General features: G+C 47.0%; 1 protein-coding gene and 1 pseudogene across 8 annotated transcripts in view; one reads left to right on the top strand and one right to left on the bottom strand.

Moving 5' to 3' along the window:
• Positions 1-6,586: 6,586 nt before the first annotated feature.
• The window catches only part of RNF157 (ring finger protein 157), an 81,900-nt gene continuing 70,141 nt past the window's right edge, over positions 6,587-18,345 (top strand). For 3 of the 8 annotated variants that reach the window (XM_049702021.1, XM_012535140.3, XM_049702022.1), the window contains exon 1: positions 6,588-6,922. In XM_049702021.1, the coding sequence (XP_049557978.1) occupies positions 6,835-6,922 (88 nt within the window). In that variant the 5' untranslated portion in view covers positions 6,588-6,834. Of the gene's footprint in view, positions 6,923-18,345 lie in introns of all 8 variants that reach the window. The other 5 variants (XR_004486371.2, XM_033438565.2, XR_004486370.2 and 2 more) reach the window with 3 other exon arrangements.
• On the bottom strand, positions 16,484-16,885 carry LOC105748276 (NHP2-like protein 1; annotated as a pseudogene).

The following is an 18,345-nucleotide window of genomic DNA, read 5'->3' as shown; positions in this document are numbered from 1 at the left end:
GGGCTTTAGGCTCAGGCAGTTTCCTGCTCCCTGGTGGAGTGAGCTTCAGTTTCCTCATCTGGGAAATGGGAACAATAGTCCTACTTACCTCTAGGGGTTGTTCTGAAAAGTAAATGAGCTAACGCATTCAAAAGTGCTTGGATGGAGTTATTGTTCAAAATCGATTATTCTTTGTAAGTATTTAACTAGTCATTTATCTAATGACTCTTACCCATACGGGAAACGATGTGGCCAGTCCTTCTGGGGGATTCGAAGAAACCTAAGGCCAGGGGTGTGCTGGCAAACTGGCTCTGGGGAGTGGGGGAAGCCCTGATTGGCAGCATTTGATGCTTTCTGTGGTTTAAATAGTCCCATTATGGCCAGTTTCAAGCTACTGGCCGTTTCACAACTTGGCTGGCAAAATTCCGAACAATCAGCTCTGGAGAGCAGGCCCCAGCCCAATGGGCTTTCTCTCTAGTTAGCAGATGACACATAAATGAAAAGTTAACAATGGTGGCTCACAGATACACAGCCCAGTCCACAGATGGCCTATCTAGAGGGCCTTTGAGGGTGACATTCACTTCCAGTGCAGACACTGGGGCTGCCGTGCGTTGGGAAGAAGGAAGGGGTGCAGGCTGGCTTTTTATCTGGCCATTCAGGAGCCCACAGGCGTGATGGCGGAGATGTGTTCCTGGCAGTTTGGGTTCCAATGGCGCAGAAAGGGGGTGTCTCAGGGGATCCAAGCCCTGGGCTCTGCCTCCCTCTATTGTAGTTCTATCATCTGCACTATGAAGGCACGGGTTTGTTTTTTTTTTTATGTTTTGGCCGCGTGGTTTGCGGGATCTTAATTCCCTGACTAGGGATTGAAACTGGGCCCCCTGCAGTGGAAGTGTGGAGTCTTAACCACTGGACCGCCAGGGAATTCCCAAAGGCAGGGTCTTGAATGCACATCCTGGCTCAGAAATCCTGGACCCCTGACTTTAAAAAGTTATCTTTTGGGAGCTTCCCTGGTGGCGCAGTGGTTAGGAATCCACCTGCCAATGCAGGGGACACGGGTTCGAGCCCTGGTCCGGGAAGATCCCACATGCCATGGAGCAACTAAGCCCGTGTGCCACAACTACTGAGCCTGAGCTCTAGAGCCTGCGAGCCACAACTGCTGAGCCCACGTGCCACAACTACTGAAGCCCGCACGCCTAGGGCCCGTGTTCCGCAACAAGAGAAGCCACCACAATGAGAAGCCCGCGCATTGCAACGAAGAGTAGCCCCTGCTTGCCACAACTTGAGAAAGCCCGCGCACAGCAACAAAGACCCAGTGCAGCTGAAAAATAAATAAAAAACAATTATCTTCTGGAATCCAATTGCTTCATAACAATATTTTTATTATTGAAGTTTAGTTGATTTACAATGTTGTGTTAGTTCCAGGTGTACAGCACAGTGATTCAGTTATATATATCTATTCTTTTTCAGATTCTTTTCTCTTATAGGTACTAAAGATTTTTTAAATTAAAAAAACGTTAGCATTTATTGAGCCCCTGCTGTGTGCCAGGAACTGTGCTAGGGCTTTACATAGCTTGTCCAACTGAATGTTCAGACAGCTCTTTGCTGTTCTCATGTTTATTTATAGAGGAGGAAACTGAGGCTCAGAGAGAATGAGGAAATTTCCCGAGACGCACAGATAGTAATATAAGAACTGGGCTTAGGACCTTGTTCTGATTGGCTCCAGAGCCTGATATGCCTTTTGCCTTTGGAAGCTGGGGACATCCTGCATATAAGTACATATCAAGTGAGGTATACAGAAATTTATTCACACAATAAGACTTCTGAGAAAAGAAGAGCCAACTGTGGGCCACAGTTCTCAGAGGCGGCTTCATGGAAAAGGTCAGATTTCAGCTAAGTGGGATTGACCTCAGCACACAGGTGTGACACAAACCAGGTTTTTTATGCGCAAACACATGAGCTGGAATGACAGCTGTTTTCAGGGTACGAGTGGTGTTTATTGGGACACAGAGGGAGAAAAGGGCTCGGGGATAAAATATCTGTCTTGTGTAGGGTAATAGGGAGCCACTAAAGGTATACGGGCAGTAACACGATGACAGGTGTGTATCAGGAAAGTTAAGCAAAGAGTGATTTTTAGAATGTATGAGAGGAAAGAGGGCCAAGATGCAGGAAAAGCAGAGAGGAAGCTGATGAAATTGCTAGGCCTCTTTTTATACACAGATAGCATCTTGGACTATAAAAGGTAACAGTACATGACGAAGCAATATAATAAATATACACCTCATGGTACATGAAAGAGATCTGAGGCTTCCAGCAGAACCACAACAGTAAGTGGTATCTCCGTTTATTACTCTGACAGGCTCAACACATGATCTTTGAAGTGTCCCTGATGAAGATAGTAGGTGTCACCTAAATGAACAAGCAATTAGCTCAGGAATAAATGTGTCTTTGTAAACGGAGTCACGGAATTGGCCAGTGCTCAGACTTTAGCAGGGATGCACCGTGAGTGTGTATGTGACACTTTTCACCTGCTTGCTAAGAATCTGATCTAACCCTCGGTGGTGGGTCTCACCCCCTTTCCTCATCTGCCCTTAGGTTCCCGTGCCTGGGAGGAGATGAATGACTGATCTGACCTCAGCTCCAATTTCAGGGGAGTAGAGGGAGTGTGTAGGGAGACTCCAGCTGAGAGAAGTTCTGTGGCTTCCTTTCGCCAGCTGGAGCTCAGGATTGGATAACTTCCACGGCAGGGTGGTTTATTGTGTGTGGGCACTGGTATCACAACAGGTGAACACGTGTTTGTGTTGGATTTCTGAACTTATTCCTTGAGTTGATTTGTCCTCTTATACCAGCTCTAGAAGTCAACCTACCTTGCAAAAAAAGAAACCAAACCAGCAATACGGGTTTCCCACAGCGAGGCCCAGTGCACGAAGCCTGGGATCCCTGGGTTCTGAGCCAGGCTTCCACTGGCCTGGCCTTGAGAAAGTCCCTTCCCCTCCCCAGGCTGTAGCTGCCTCATCGGTCAGGTGAGGGAGCCTGGACTAGACGGTCTTCCAACTTCTTTCAGATCTGATGCTCCAGCCAGGACTCGTGTTGTCAAGAAACCCTGGGAGAAGGAAGAGAATTTGCTCTCAGTTTCTCCCTTCGATTTTCTAAGTAACCGCAGTTGAGCATAGAGGTGTGGAGGCTGTCACCATGCTGCCTCTTCCACATTCTGGTTTCTCTGGGTAGCAGGAGACAGATGCTGGGCTTTTTGCCTGCCTGAGTGTTTCCCCAGGAAGAGCAGAGGGGGCAGCGGATCCAAACTGGGCTGAAATGTTAGTGGCGCCTTCTTTCATGCTGATTTTATCACACAGCATGTGTGGCCCCAGATGGGGCTGAGCTCAAAACCAGAAGAAGGGCAGGGAAGTGAAGGGAGAAGCGAATGTACAGAAACGAGCTTTACGGGCTCTAGTGTTTGATAGAAACAATCTGGGACTAAAGTAAAGCAAAATAGAACGAACTCTCCTAATTTCTTTAAAGGAATCCTTGCATGGGATTAATGTCCCAGGTCTTCCATTTCTCCAAATGCCAGATGCCTGGGCAGCAGGGCTGCAGCCAGGGTGAGGCACCTGTGTGACACTAACAACGAGTGCCAACTTCAAGGTCCCACCCCAGGCACCTCACCCCACCCAAAGCCACACCAGTGTAAACACTGTCTTTCATTTCAATCTTAACTTGAAAAGTAGATTAAGAAGTTACAAATCCAACTGTAGTCTGAACAGTTCTCCTTTGTTAGGGTCACACAGCTGAGCAGGAAATTAACAATGAAGAATTCACCCTTGGCAAGAAGCGAAATGTGAAAGGCCGATTGCTGATTGCCTAATGGGCAAGGTTATTTTCCTCAACAGAGAGCCTTAGGTCGTCAGAGGAACCGTTTGCTGGGTCTCAAAACACTTAGGCTCAGGCCCCTCTGTCAGCGTCAGCGTAGCACACTGATCTGAAGCAGGATGTGAAATTCCCTGCTTGTGCTTTTAGCTTTAATCCATTTAAGCCATGAGCTTAAGATCAGGGGCTGTGTGTTGTGACTGGGCCCATCTTTTGGATACTCAGAACAGCCGGGGCTCTAACCTTCCTGTCCCCCCTAGCCCAGGCAGAAGGGCCAAGCCAACAGCCAAGAAGGGGCCTGTCTTAGCTCCTTCAGGTTCCCAAGGTATTCCCTGCTCTGCTGCCTTAGGAGCGCTGTGCTACATACAGAGCAGCGTCCATCAGCTCTTCACCTGCAGGCTCTCTCTCCCTCCTGATACAGGAATCTGTGCAAATCTTCCAAATGAATGGATGTGTTACAAAGGTGGAAAATGCACATCTGAGCTGAAACCGGGACAGCCAAAATGAACAAAATTAAAAGCTCAAGGGGACTAGCTGACCTAGAAATTACTCATCCCTCTGTTCCCCTCCCCACAGCCTTCTCCTTTCTCCCTTGGACCCAAGGTTGAGAAGAAGGGCGAAGACCTGATAAAATAGGTAGCTTTTACCTCCCTGCCTTCCTCGGATGCTTAGAGGAAACCCCTGAGACCTTTAAACGCAGGGCTCTCCGCTGGGCTGCATCCACAGCGTGGAAATGGATAGGACGCCTTGAGGCTATTCGCCCAAAGGATGCATGGCATTTGCATGTAATTTCCCTATGCGCTCTGCGCCACCCCTCCCCAGACCATTCGTTCAAGTTAAAAGTATTTTTATGGCTCTCTTGATGGGAGTCATTTCTGGATTTTTCCTCTTGTCTGTGCCATCTTCTCCCTCAGGGCCTCTCCTTGGCCCAGATCTCTGGCAAGGGAGTCAAGAGGCACCAAGGAAGGACCTGGGAGGAATGCAGTGGCGGCTCTTCCAAGGGTTTGCTTATCTCGCTTGCACCCTGAGCACCGGTAGAGGTTTTCTTTTCCAAAACTGTAACATTATGTGATTAGTAGACGGTGGGACTCTAATTCAATTCACAGAGAGTCTCTTTGAGCTAGAATTTTCCCTCCTTTTCTCTTCTGTCTCATGACCCTAGGCAGGGACAAGAACAGATCCTTGCAAGCAACGGGATGGCGCTGTCTCATTGAGCCACAACCTGCCTGGCTCTGGCTGGGACAAAGAAACCTGAAGACGTGGGTAAACCCATTAAGGGGATGGTGCCCCCTTTACCAAATGCTGAGGGCAGGAAGGACAAAGCCTTCTTAACAGGGTCTAAGATTATAAGACATTTTACTCTGTGAAGTGCTGAAGGCCTTCTGCTTTGAGGCGGTTCTAGATGACTTGTATTTTCCCTTTACCCAATAGTTACAAGGTGGGCCTATGTGTGGTGAAAGGAGTATCCAGGAGGTCCCTTCCAAAGGTATGTCCAAAAGCCTTCTAGTGATGAGGGTCGAGGGCTTGGGGGGAAGGATCTGAACTCCTCTAGGGAGACCTGGTACTTGGGAGAGGCTGCCCATCCGCTCGTCTGGGCCAGGGACTTGCCCTGTCGCTCAGGCCCTCCTCGGCATCAGTCGAAAAAAATGACAGGGATGTGTTCCTGCCTTCCTGGGGACCTTGGAGAAAACCAAGGCAATTGGGCGTCAGTATCTTCGTCACCAGGTCTGAAGCTGAAGAGAGGGCGATGAAAACTACAAAAGACAATCAGGAAAGAGACTCTCTGGTATGGCTTTGCAAACCTAATCAAGGGAACTCGAGGCCCCAAACTGTACTGTGTGTAGAGACGCTCTTGAAATCATGTTCTAGCAGTTGAAGTTCTTGCTGATCAGTCCACCCTCTCAGAAAAAAACACCAGACACACACTCAAAAAAAATAAAAGGTTTAAAACACAAATGTCTGTAATTAAGCTCTGGAGTGACGTCTTCTGCCTGTCCAAGCATCCCACTGTTGTTGGGTGTGTGCTCTCATCCAGAGGAGCCCCTGCTCTGCCTGGCCCACTCGCGTCCCACTGCGTCGACTCTCCTCGCTCGCAGGGCTTTCCAAAGTTTCCAGAAGGTGCAGAGTCCGGGGTTGAATGTCTTGATCTTCCTTTGGCTTGATGGTCCCCTAACTTCAGGACTACATGAGCTGCCCAAGGGACCCATAAACAGAACATGTATAGCTTTCTGCGCTTTGAAAGGAGCTAAGTGACAGGGACGGCGACCTCGTCCTAGCGGGTCCCCAGCACTCACCAATCTCCCCGCCCCCTGGGAGCCCCTTTGGGGCTGAGGCTCTGGGGGCGGGAACCCACCCGAACTGCCCCGGCTGGGAGACCGGGGCGCCCCTCTGCGGGGTTTCTGACCACTGGCTTTGGCAGATGCTGAGGGGTGGGGCTGGAGAAGCCTTCCCCCGGGCCGGGAAGCCGCGTGCGCCTTTCGGATGTTGGGGGACAATGGTGACCAAACTCCCGGCCTCGGCCTGGAGCGCGGCGAGGAGGCGGCTCCCGCGCGGTCACCTGACGGGGTCAGCGGGCTCCGCGGGGCAACGCATCCTCGGCGCCTTCAGCCCGCGGAGGGCCGCGAGCCCCGGGTCGGCCCCGCGCGCCCGGCCGCCGCTCCGCCGCGTCCCGCTGCCCATTGGCTGGCGCGGCGCGGCGCGGCCGCTCCCGCCCCGCCCCGCCATTGGCCTTGGCCGCCGCGGTCCCCGCGCGCGAGCCGCCGCTGACATCACCAGGCCTGAGGCGGCGGCGCCCCCGGCCCAGCCCGCAGCCCCCCTCGGCACAGGCGCCGCCGCGGGGCCCGGCGGAGGATGGTGCGCGGCGCGCCGGGGGCTCCTCGCCGCCAGAGCCGCAGCACCGAGGCGGAGCCGTCCGCGGCGGGCAGCCGACCACCGCATCGGGCGCGGGTCGAGCGGCCGCGGTGAGGCTCCGAGGGCGGCGCGGGCGCAGCAGCCATGGGGGCCCTGACCAGCCGGCAGCACGCGGGCGTGGAGGAGGTGGACATCCCGTCCAACTCCGTGTACCGCTACCCGCCCAAGTCCGGTGAGCACGACCCAGGGCCGGGAGGAGGTCGCGGTGCTCCCGCGCGAGGGCTCCGAGGGTCCCGGGGACGCAGAGGCCGACGTCGCTGCAGAGCTATCTCGGAGGGTGGGAGGTGTTGGAGGAGGTCTGGAGGGGTGCTTTAGGGCCCTTGGCCGGGTCGCTGGAGTGGGCAGCCCTTCCGCCGGGGGACGGGAGCGGCCCCCACGCAGTCGGTCCTGTGACAGAGACGTGCGCTCGGGGCACTGCGGCTCCCGAGGGGCGGGGTGTCCGCGGCGCAGGCCGGGTTCCCGCTGGCCGCAGCGCTGCATCCCTTCCTTCCCGCCCGGTGGTCTGTTCCCCTCGGGAGCTGAGGGTTAGGTCAGGCGGGCTTGGCATCCGAAGCAGGCGCCTGTGCCAGGTGCTGGCCCTGGTGGCCTCCGGAGAGGGAGGGACAGACACAGGTTTGAATTAGGTTTCTCAAGGGAAAGCTCCCGTCGCCTGCTGGAGGATGGAGGCCGAAAATGCGTTGGCTGTACTGGTGCTTTTTAAGAGGCTGTCAGAAGAAAGAAGGTGTTTAACAGAAATGTTGAGGAATCTAGTATCAGAGTCACTCGGGTTGCCGCTTTGCCAAAGTAGTGGCAAGCCTGGTTTTTGGAATGAGGATAGCTCTGGGACAGGGCACAGGTATTTAAAATGTAGAGAAGTATTATGTTTGTTTTCAGAATCATTAAAAAGATGAATGTCTCCAGCCTCTGGTTTGTAGCATAAATATTGGAAGTGTAGGAGAATTTTGACAGCACAAAGAGGATGACTAGTGGATCGAGCACCAGCCAATTCTGAACTGCTGGCACGTGACCTAACTCTCTGCTCTTTATTTTTCCTTGCTTTTCTCAAAACTTCTGGGGACCCATGGCTATCATCTTCTCTTTGGCTAGGACCTGATGAGGATTTTCGTGATCTTGGAGAGATGTCAGAATTGCAGCAGGAGAATAAAGACATAGTAATGAGATGAGCTGGTTTCTCAGCAGTCTGTCCAGTTTGTGCCAGCCCAAAGTAGGGACCAGACAATGAACCTGCACCCTGCAGAGTGCCTGCCAGAGCTGTGTTGCTCACTGATTTGTGCCAAAGAGTGAATCCTTGCAGAGATGAATATGCTTACGAGCTTGCTTTAGAACAGTCTAAGATAAAGCCGTGCATCATTGGTGTTTTAATAAAGCTCTAGCTGATTATGACTATAGGAAACCAGGGCTAAAGGAAGCATGCATTTTGCTTTTTAGTAGACAAAAATATGCACAAGTATTGTGGATTTTTCTTTTCTGAAATCACTTAGCTTTTATTGCTCAGAATATGGAGCAGGTTTTGCTGGCTTGGAGTTTGCAGTAGAATTTGCTGCCTCAGAAGAGTATTCACCCCTCCTTCACTTATGGGAATAAGCAAAGGTAAATCACTGGAGGGCTAGTCCTCAAAGGATATTAATACAAGTATGAATGTTGGATGGTGGTAATCAAAGGATAATGGACCAAACTAAAACTTTTCTTAACCAGCACCCTCCATACCTACAGTCTTAAATCATCCTCTCCACTCTATCAATCTTTTAAAAGTTTTACCTAATGGTAACTCTTTTTTTTTTTTTAAATAAATAAATTTATTTATTTATTTATTTTTGGCTGTGTTGGGTCTTTGTTGCTGCGCGCGGGCTTTCTCTAGTTGAGGCAAGCGGGGGCTGCTCTTCGTTGCAGTGTGCGGGCTTCTCATTGTGGTGGCTTCTCTTGTTGTGGAGCACGGGCTCTAGGCACATGGGCTTCAGTAGTTGTGGCCCACGGGCTCAGTAGTTGTGGCTCGCAGTCTCTAGAGCGCAGGCTCAGTAGTTGTGGTGCACGGGCTTAGTTGCTGCGCGGCATGTGGGATCTTCCCAGACAAGGGCTCGAACCTGTGTCCCCTGCATTGGCAGGTGGATTCTTAACCACTGCACCACCAGGGAGGTCTCTGGTAACTCATTTTTAGTCAGAGCTTTTGCATGAGAGAAATCTTTGTATCAAGTGGACCAAATTATGTATGTTTAAGATAAACCACGGAAAATAGGAATCAGAACATTCATGTCCCAGTCAGCAAATCTTTGTGTACGTGAAAATATGCTGTAGTCTAGAGGCATCTCCTGTCCTTCATCTGATCTTTAGATTCACCTGACTCTTTATTGGATTATAGCATTTTATTTTATTTTTTTAAATTAACTAATTAATTTATTTATTTGGCTGTGCCAGCTCTTATTTGCCGTGTGCGGGATCTTTGTTGCCGCGTGTGGGATCTTTGTTGCTGCATGTGGTATCTTTAGTTGCGGCATGCAAACGCTTAGTTGGGGCATGTGGGATCTAGTTCCCTGACCAGGGATCAAACCCAGGCCCCTTGCATTGGGAATGTAGAGTCTTAGCCACTGGACCACCGAAGTCCCTGGATTATAGTATTTTAGACCCAAAGGAACCTTGCAGAGAATTTGGCCCCAGACCCGTTCATTTCACCGGTAAGAAAATGGAGGCCCAGAGAAATGAACTGGTAAGGCCAGGGTTACCCAGCAAGTTAGTGCTCTTCTTACCAAAGCCTCTGCCTTTTTCAAGGAATTGAATTTTGAACTTGTCCTTGATGGTTTGTGGAATGGAGGCTATTCTGCATCAGAATTGAGACAAAACTCAGAGGCCTGTCTCCCTGTCGAAAAATCAGACTGGGTTGATTTTGAGGTCTCCCTATCTTGAGTACGGAAAGTAGAACAAAGCAAATAGCAGAGTCAGTTTTCTCCAGGTGACTAAACTGGCTGAGCTGAGACCGCCCTCTGGCTCAATGGAAAGTCTCTGTTACTCGATGGCCTTGGAGTAGTTGTTTCAGCAAGCACATGGTCATCTGTCCCTGTAATGATGGTCACAGTGCCCAGAAGAAATTGCTTTTTCTTTCTTTTTTGTTTTTTGGCTGCATTGGGTCTTCGTTGCTGCGCGCGGGCTTTCTCTAGTTGGCGGCGAGTGGGGCTACTCTTCATCGCGGTGCCCGGGCTTCTAATTGTGGTGGCTCCTCTTGTTGTGGAGCATGGGCTCTAGGCAGGCGGGCTTCAGTATTTGTGGCACGCAGCCTCAATAGTTGTGGCACACGGGCTTAGTTGCTCCGCGGCATGTGGGAACTTCCCGGACCAGGGCTTGAACCCTTGTCCCCTGCGTTGGCAGGCGGATTCTTAACCACTGTGCCACCAGGGAAGTCCCTCTTTTTTGTGTTTTTAAAGGAACCCCTTAGTTTTGTATGCACATTGAACTAGAAGCATTTAAAAAGTATTGAGAACAGCCGATTTCATGTTGGAACTTGGGTTTACAGCTTTTTTTTCCTTTAATAGAGATAGGTGAAAATAAAATAGCCTAAAATTACTTAGAATCATTTTTTTTTTTGAATAAGTAATATGGTCACGTGGTTCAAAGTTTAAAAGAATGAAAAGGCGTACAGTGAAAGTCTAGTTCTCACTGTAGCTGTTCATCCACCCAGCTCCTCCCCATACACCTCCCGTACATACGTAACCACTTTCTGGAATTCTTCCAGAGTTTCTTGTGTAAATACAAGCATAGCATGCTACTTAGACTGCTCTGCACCTTGTTTTGTATTTGTTTTGTTTACTTTCAAACATATTGGAGATCTTTTTATATTATCTCCATATTAGAGAGGGTTTTTTTTTTTTTTTTTTTTTTTTTTTGCGGTATGCGGGCCCCTCACTGTTGTGGCCCCTCCCGTTGCGGAGCACAGGCTCAGGATGCGCAGGCTCAGCGGCCATGGCTCACGGGCCCAGCCGCTCCGCGGCATGTGGGATCTTCCCGGACCGGGGCATGAACCTGCGCCCCCTGCATCGGCAGGCGGATTCTCAACCACTGCGCCACCAGAGAAGCCCTTAGAGAGGGTTTTTTGTTGTTGTTCTTTTTATTAAAAAAATCAACTGTATAACATTCCTTTGTGTGCACATGCTATCAGTTTTTAACATAGTCTATTGGTGAACATTTGGGAGTGGTTTTTTTTTTTCAGTCTTTTCCTATCGCAAACAATGCAGCAATGATTAATGTTATACATATGTTCTTAGGTGATTTTGGGCTTTGTTAATAAATACATAAATATTACTCATTTAAATAGCAGAAGGTATGATGGGAGTTTGTTTCTGTAGAGTATTTCTACATTATCATAGAAAGCTATTTATAGCACTGTTCTGCATTTGGTCGTGCCTTCGTAATTTTTCAGTTGGAAACCATACGTGCTTTTAAATCCTTCTCTGAGATCTTTGCGTCTTTCAAAGCCCATGATCGTTGGTTCAGCAAAGTTAGGGCTTTGCTGAGGTGGTTGTTTTTATGCGTGTAGGCCCGACTTTTGAAAGGGGTCCCCATGTTGATATGAGTCATTATTTCTGTTTTCTCTGTCTAGGAAGAAATAAGCATACTATAAAGACAATTTAATCCATTTTAATTCAGTACCTGATAAATCTAGTTCATTTTTCTCTTACATATTTGAGCAAATTGGAAAATAGGAGTAATTCGTTTTGCTCAGGTGTTAAGAGGGAAACCTATTATAAAAATTCAGAATGGTAATCAGAGTCCTGAGCAGCTAACATCATCATCTTCCAAATTTTTGTTGTACACATATGCTTGTCAAGTGGGTCTGTCCTAGGGCAGACCACATTTCTAAAGCGTGGGTACTGAGCCTTTGCTTATCAAATAGTTATAAAAGTTTCTCTTAGCTTTTAGGAGCATCAGGTAAATATGTTTCGAAACCAGGGGCTTTCAAAGATGGAACTTACTGCAGAATAAAGAATTATTTGGTTTTGGCACATTTTGATTGGTACGTTGCCTAAAATTAAGTAGGTTTCTGAAATTCATAGTAAATACATTTAATACCATAAAAAATGTAAAGGTTCTTCCATTTAATGATGGAATCATCAAGATCAGGAGTTCAAATGCTAGTATTATTATTTTTTTAATAAGTTTATTTATTTAATTTATTTATTTTTGGCTGTGTTAGGTCTTCGCTGCTGCGCGAGGGCTTTCTCTAGTTGCGGCGAGCGGGGTCTACTCTTCGTTGCAGTGCGTGGGCTTCTCATTGCCGTGGCTTCTCTTGTTGCGGAGCACGGGCTCTAGGCACGTGGGCTTCAGTAGTTGTGGCACGCGGGCTCCGTAGTTGTGACTCACGGGCTCTAGAGCACAGGCTCAGTAGTTGTGGCGCACGGGCTTTGTTGCTCTGCGGCATGTGGGATCTTCCCGGACCAGGGATCGAACCCGTGTCCCCTGCATTGGCAGGCGGATTCTCAACCACTGAGCCACCAGGGAAGCCCCAGTATTATTTTTGAACACTTAAAACGTGGTAATTCTTCTACTTTCGAAACCTCCAGTATTTTTGCTTTATTTGTACTTTACTTCATTAAGAGCAGACTGATTTCTTTCACTTCTTGATTTTGTCTTGTGATTTGGGGCCTTTCACTTACTTATATGATGGTGGTTGTGTTCTTTTGTTCTTGAGCGTCTCTTTTCTCTTTCTGTTTATTGCCATCAGTGCACATTCTTGGGCACCTGCTACGTGTTTATCATGCGTTGTGCTGTGCACCAGTGTATAGATTCTGATCCTGTGATCTTGATGCCTGTGGCAATCAGCAGGATAGAAGCCCTCAGAATCAACTTTGTAATTCATGATGTGGGTCACAGAAGGGAGGATTAACAATATAAGCTCTTTGATGGCTGTATCAGCCAGGGTTCTCCAGAGAAAGAGAACCAATGGGAGATACATACATATAATTGGCCTCCATTATTGTGGGGGCTGGCAAGTCTAAAGTTGGTAGGGCAGGCCAGCAAGCTGGAAGCTCAGACAGGAGTTGACATTGTATTCTTCAGTCTGAAATCTGTAGGACAGTCTGCCAGATGAGAAACTCAGGCAGGATTTCTATGTTAGTCTTAAAGCAGAATTTCTTTTTCTCCAGAAAACCTCAGTTTCTGCTCTTAAAGCCTTCAACTGATTGGATGAAGCCCACCCACATTATCAAGGGTAATCTATTTTACTTAAAGTCAACTAATTATAAATGTTAATCACATCCAGAAAATATCCTTGCAGCAACATCTAGATTAGTGTCTGGACGAACAGCTGACCACCACAGCCTAGCCAAGGTGACATAAAAATTAACAGTCATAGTGGCTTCTTTTTTTTTTTTTTTTGGCCATACCCCGCAGCCTTATGGGATCTTAGTTCCCCAACCAGGGATTGAACCCACGCTCTCAGCAGTGAAAGCACAGAGTTCCAACCACTGAACTGCCAGGGAATTCCCAGTGGCTTCTTTTATTTATTTTTTTTATAAATTTATTTATTTATTTATTGGCTGCATTGGGTCTTCGTTGCTGTGCGCAGGCTTTCTCTAGTTGCGACGAGCGGGGGGCTACTCTTCGTTGTGGTGCGTGGGCTTCTCATTGTGGTGGCTTCTCTTATTGTGGAGCACGGGCTCTAGGCATGCGGGCTTCAGTAGGTGTGGCATGAGAGCTCAGTAGTTGTGGCTCACGGGCTCTAGAGTGCAGGCTCAGTAGTTGTGGTGCACAGGCTTAGTTGCTCCGCAGCATGTGGGATCTTCCCAGATCAGGGCTTGAACCCGTGTCCCCTGCATTGGCAGGCAGATTCTTAACCACTGCGCCACTAGGGAAGTCCCCCCAGTGGCTTCTTATTTCAACAAGTTATTCTTGCTAAATAGGTGCTGAGCTCAAGTTTTTAGTTTCTGAAAGCTCAAGTTTTTAGTTTCTGAAAGAAAACAAGTTATTCTTGCTAAATAGGTGCTGAGCTCAAGTTTTTAGTTTCTGAAAGAGTGCTTGTGCTGGGAAAACATATTTTTAAAAGTCTAAAAATTGCAGTCTTTAAAAATCATTATTTAAAAATTATGCTCCTTCCTGGACTTCCCTGGTGGTCCAGTGGTTAAGAATCCGCCTTCCGATGCAGGGGACACGGGTTTGATCCCTGGTCGGGGAGCTAGGATCCCACATGCCGCGGGGCAAGTAAGCCTGAGAGCTACAACAAAGAGCCCACATGCCGCATGAAAGATCTCGTGTGCCACAACTAAGACCTGATGCAGCCAAAAATAAAAAAATAAAAATTACACTCCTTCCAAAATTTCAGTGCTTATCATCTAGTATCAAAGATAGAATGCAGGCATACAGAGATAAATAAGAATACAGAATATACCATGACCAGGGATCTATCTCAGGAATGCAAGGTTGGTTTAATATCTGAAGAATCAATCAGTGTTAATACACCATATTGGTAGAATAAAGAATAAAAACTACATGGTCATCTCAATAGATGCAGACAAAACGTTTAACAAATCCAACACCTTTTCAAGATGAAAAACACTCAGCAAACTTGTAATAGAAGGGTACTTCCTCAATCTGATACAGGGCATCTACGAAGAGCTCATAACTACCACTCTACTTAAAGGTGAGATACAGATGCTTTCCTGCTAAGATCTAGAAGAAGACAAGGACGCCTGCTTTTGCCATTTAGTATTAACTGGAGATTCTAACTAGTACAATAAGGCAAAACAAACAAACACATTTTTAAAAAAATTTAAGGCAACCAGATTGTAAAGAAAAAAGTGAAACTGTGTTTATTCATAGATGACATGATCCTGTGTATAGAAAATACCAAAGATTCCACAAAAAAACCTACTAGAACTAAAAAATGAGTGAGGAACATTGCAGATACAAGATCAGATCAACACACAAAAATCAACTGTGCTTTTATATACAAGCAATAATCTGAAAATGAAATTAAGGAAACTGTTGCCATTCCCAGTAGCATCAAAAAGAATACAGTTCTCAGGAATAAATTTCACATAGTAAGTATATGATTTGTACAATGAAAATTCTAAAATGTTGCTGAGATTGATGCTTTAACTAAAAAAGTTTAAAGAGATCTAAATAAATAGACGTTTCATGTTCATGGAATGGAAAACTCAGTATTGTTGAGATGCCAGTGTTCTCCAAATTGATCTGAAAATTGAGTACATTTTCTGGTAAAATCCCAACAGACTTTTTTTTTTTTTTGCGGTATGCGGGCCTCTCACTGTTGTGGCCTCTCCTGTTGAGGAGCACAGGCTCCGGGTGCACAGGCTCAGCGGCCATGGCTCACGGGCCCAGCCGCTCCGCGGCATGTGGGATCTTCCCAGACCAGGGCACGAACCCGTGTCCCCTGCATCAGCAGGCGGACTCTCAACCACTGCGCCACCAGGGAAGCCCTCCAACAGACTTTTTTGAAGAAATTGACCAGCCAATTCTAAAATGTATGTGGACATTCAAAGGACCTAGAATATCCAAAACAATTTTGAAAAGGAAGAACAAACTTGGAGGATTTTCACTACCCAATTCCAAAAATTACTATCAAGCCATGGTGTGGTATTGGTACAACAAGAAGCATATAGATCAGGGACTTCCTTGGTGGTCCAGTGGTTAAGACTTCACCTTCTGACACAGGGGGTATGGGCTCGATTCCTGGTCGGGGAGCTAAGATCCCACTGGCTTGCTGCCAAAAAACCAAAACATAAAAGAGAAGCAACATTGTAACAAATTCAACAAAGACTTTAAAAATGGTCCATATCAAAAAAGAAAAAATAAAAGAAACAGCATGTAGATCAATGGAACAGAATTGCAAGCCAGAAATAAATCCTTGTATTTACGCTCAGTTGATTTTGACAGAAGTACCAAGACAATTCAACAGGGAAAGGATAGGTTTTTCAGCAAATGGTGCTAACACAACTGGATATTGACAAGCAAGAAAATGAACTTAGACCCTTTCTCCACATGACCAAAAATTAACTGACAATGGATCACAGAATGAAAATACTACCCACAGAATGGGAGAAAATATTTGCAAATCTTATGTATGGTAAGGGATTTATATCTAGAATATATAAAGAACTTGTACAATTCAAAAAACAAAAAGACAACCTGATTAAAAAAGGAGCAAAGATCTTGAGTAGACATTTGTCCAACAAAGATATACAAATGGACAGTAAGCATGTCAACAATGAAAAGATGCTTAACATCATTGGCTGTTAGGGAAATGCAACTCAAAACTACGGTTAGATAATACTTCATATCCATTAGGATAGTGATAACTTAAAAAACAAATAGTAGGGCTTCCCTGGTGGCACAGTGGTTGGGAGTCCACCTGCCGATGCAGGGGACACGGGTTCGTGCCCCGGTCCGGGAGGATCCCACATGCCGTGGAGCGGCTGGGCCCGTGAGCCATGGCCTCTGGGCCTGCGCATCCGCAACGGGAGAGGCCGCAGCCCGCATATCACAACAAAACAAAACAGAACAAATAGTAAGTGTTGGTGAGGATGTGGAGAAATGGGAATTCTGGTCCCCTGCTGGTGGGAATGTAAAACGGTACAGTTGCTATGGAAAACAGTTTGGTTTTTTTTCCAGATTTAGCGCTACAATCTTTTATAACCATAGAAGGTAGCTGGAAATACTAGATGCTAACAGACAATATGATACATAACCCCTGGGGTAGGAGTCAGCAGGGAGTTTGACAGAGACCACCTGTTTAGACTAAGAGCCTTTCAGTGGATTGCTAGATGGATTGGATCTGCTGCTTCAGTTGTGAGCGTTCTTTGATGGTGACAGAGCAGGCGATGACAGGCCTGGAGACCCCACCGGCTCGCCCCAGGGCCTGCCTGGAACGCACAAACACACAGGGCACGTTCTTGTCCTCACATAGCAGTGGGAGGTGCAGCATGATCTCCAGGGGCTCGGCATCTGCAGCCATCGCAGTGAACTCAGAGATGTCTCTGTTGAGGGTTTCGGTGGCCTCACTGGCTCCTTTTCGAAGCTGCTTGTAGTTACATGATGGCTGAATGAGGTCCAGTAGTTTCTTGGTGAGGTGGGCATCTGCAAGAGGGTAGGCCTTCAGATTTACATCAGCCTCAATCTTGGCTCCAGTTCCATGGTATCGTCATTGGTCAAGGAGCACAGGCGATGTCAGAGTTGGAGCCCTCACCGCTGCAGAAAGCTCTATGGAAAACAGTTTGACAGTGCCTCAAATGTTCATTACTTCATAACTCAGCAATTACAGTCATATGTTACACACACACACATAATATATATATGCCCAAGAAAAATGAAAAAAAAATCCACACCAAAACATGTGCTTGAATGTTCGTAGCAGCACTGGTCGTAATAGCTAAAAGGTGGAAACAACCCGAATGTTCATCACCTGGTGAATGGAACAACTGATAAAATGTGGTACATCCATGCAGTGGAGTGTTACTTGGCAACAAAAAGGAATGAAGTATTGATATTTGCTACAGCTTGGATGCAACTTGAAAAGCACTGATGTTAAGTGAAAGAAGCCAGAGGCCATATATCGTGTGATTCCATTTATATGATGTGTCCAGAAGCGGCAAATCCATACACAGAAAGGAGATTAGTGGCTGCCAGTGGCCGGGGGAGGGGGAAATGAGAAGTGACTGCTAATGGGTTTCTTTCTGGGATAATGAAAATGTTCTGAAATTAGATAGTAGTGAATAGTTGCATAACTCTGTGAATATACTTAAAAAACCATGGAATGGGGCTTCCCTGGTGGCACAGTGGTTGAGAATCTGCCTGCTAATGCAGGGGACATGGGTTCGAGCCCTGGTCTGGGAGGATCCCACATGCCTCGGAGCAACTGGGCCCGTGAAGCCACAACTACTGAGCCTGCGCGTCTGGAGCCTGTGCTCCTCAACAAGAGAGGCCGCGATAGTGAGAAGCCCGCGCACCGCGATGAAGAGTGGCCCCCACTTGCCACAACTGGAGAAAGCCCTCGCACAGAAACGGAGACCCAACACAGCCCTAAATAAATTAATTAATTAAGAAAAAAAAAAGTAAATCCTATTAAAAAAAAAAAAAAAAACCATGGAATGGTACACTTTATTTTTTTTTTTATTTTTAACATCTTTATTGGAGTATAATTGCTTTACAATGGTATGTTAGTTTCAGCTTCACAACAAAATGAATCAGTTATATATACACATATATTCCCATATCTCTTCCCGCTTGCGTCTCCCTCCCTCCCACCCGAATGGTACACTTTAAATAGGTGAATTATATGGTATGTGAATTATAGCTCAATAAAACTTTTTTATTGTTACTTTTAAAAATATTTATTTATTTCTTTGGCTGCTCTGGGTCTTAGTCGCGGCATGTGAGATTTTCGTTGCGGCGTGCAGGATCTTTTAGTTGTGGCGTGGGGATCTAGTTCCCTGACCAGGGATTGAACCCAGGCCCCCTGCATTGGGAGAGTGGAGTCTTACCCACTAGACTACCAGGGAAGTCCCAAAGCTGTTTTAAAAATGGACCTAAATGCAAGAGCTAAAACTATAAAACCCCTAAAAGAAGACATAGGAGAAACTATTTATTCGTTTCAGA

Source organism: Orcinus orca, chromosome 19, assembly GCF_937001465.1.
Source record: "Orcinus orca chromosome 19, mOrcOrc1.1, whole genome shotgun sequence".
Classification (NCBI taxonomy): Eukaryota; Metazoa; Chordata; class Mammalia; order Artiodactyla; family Delphinidae; genus Orcinus; species Orcinus orca.
Note: the sequence above shows the minus strand (reverse complement) of the source record. Positions and strands in the feature narration are given on the sequence as shown.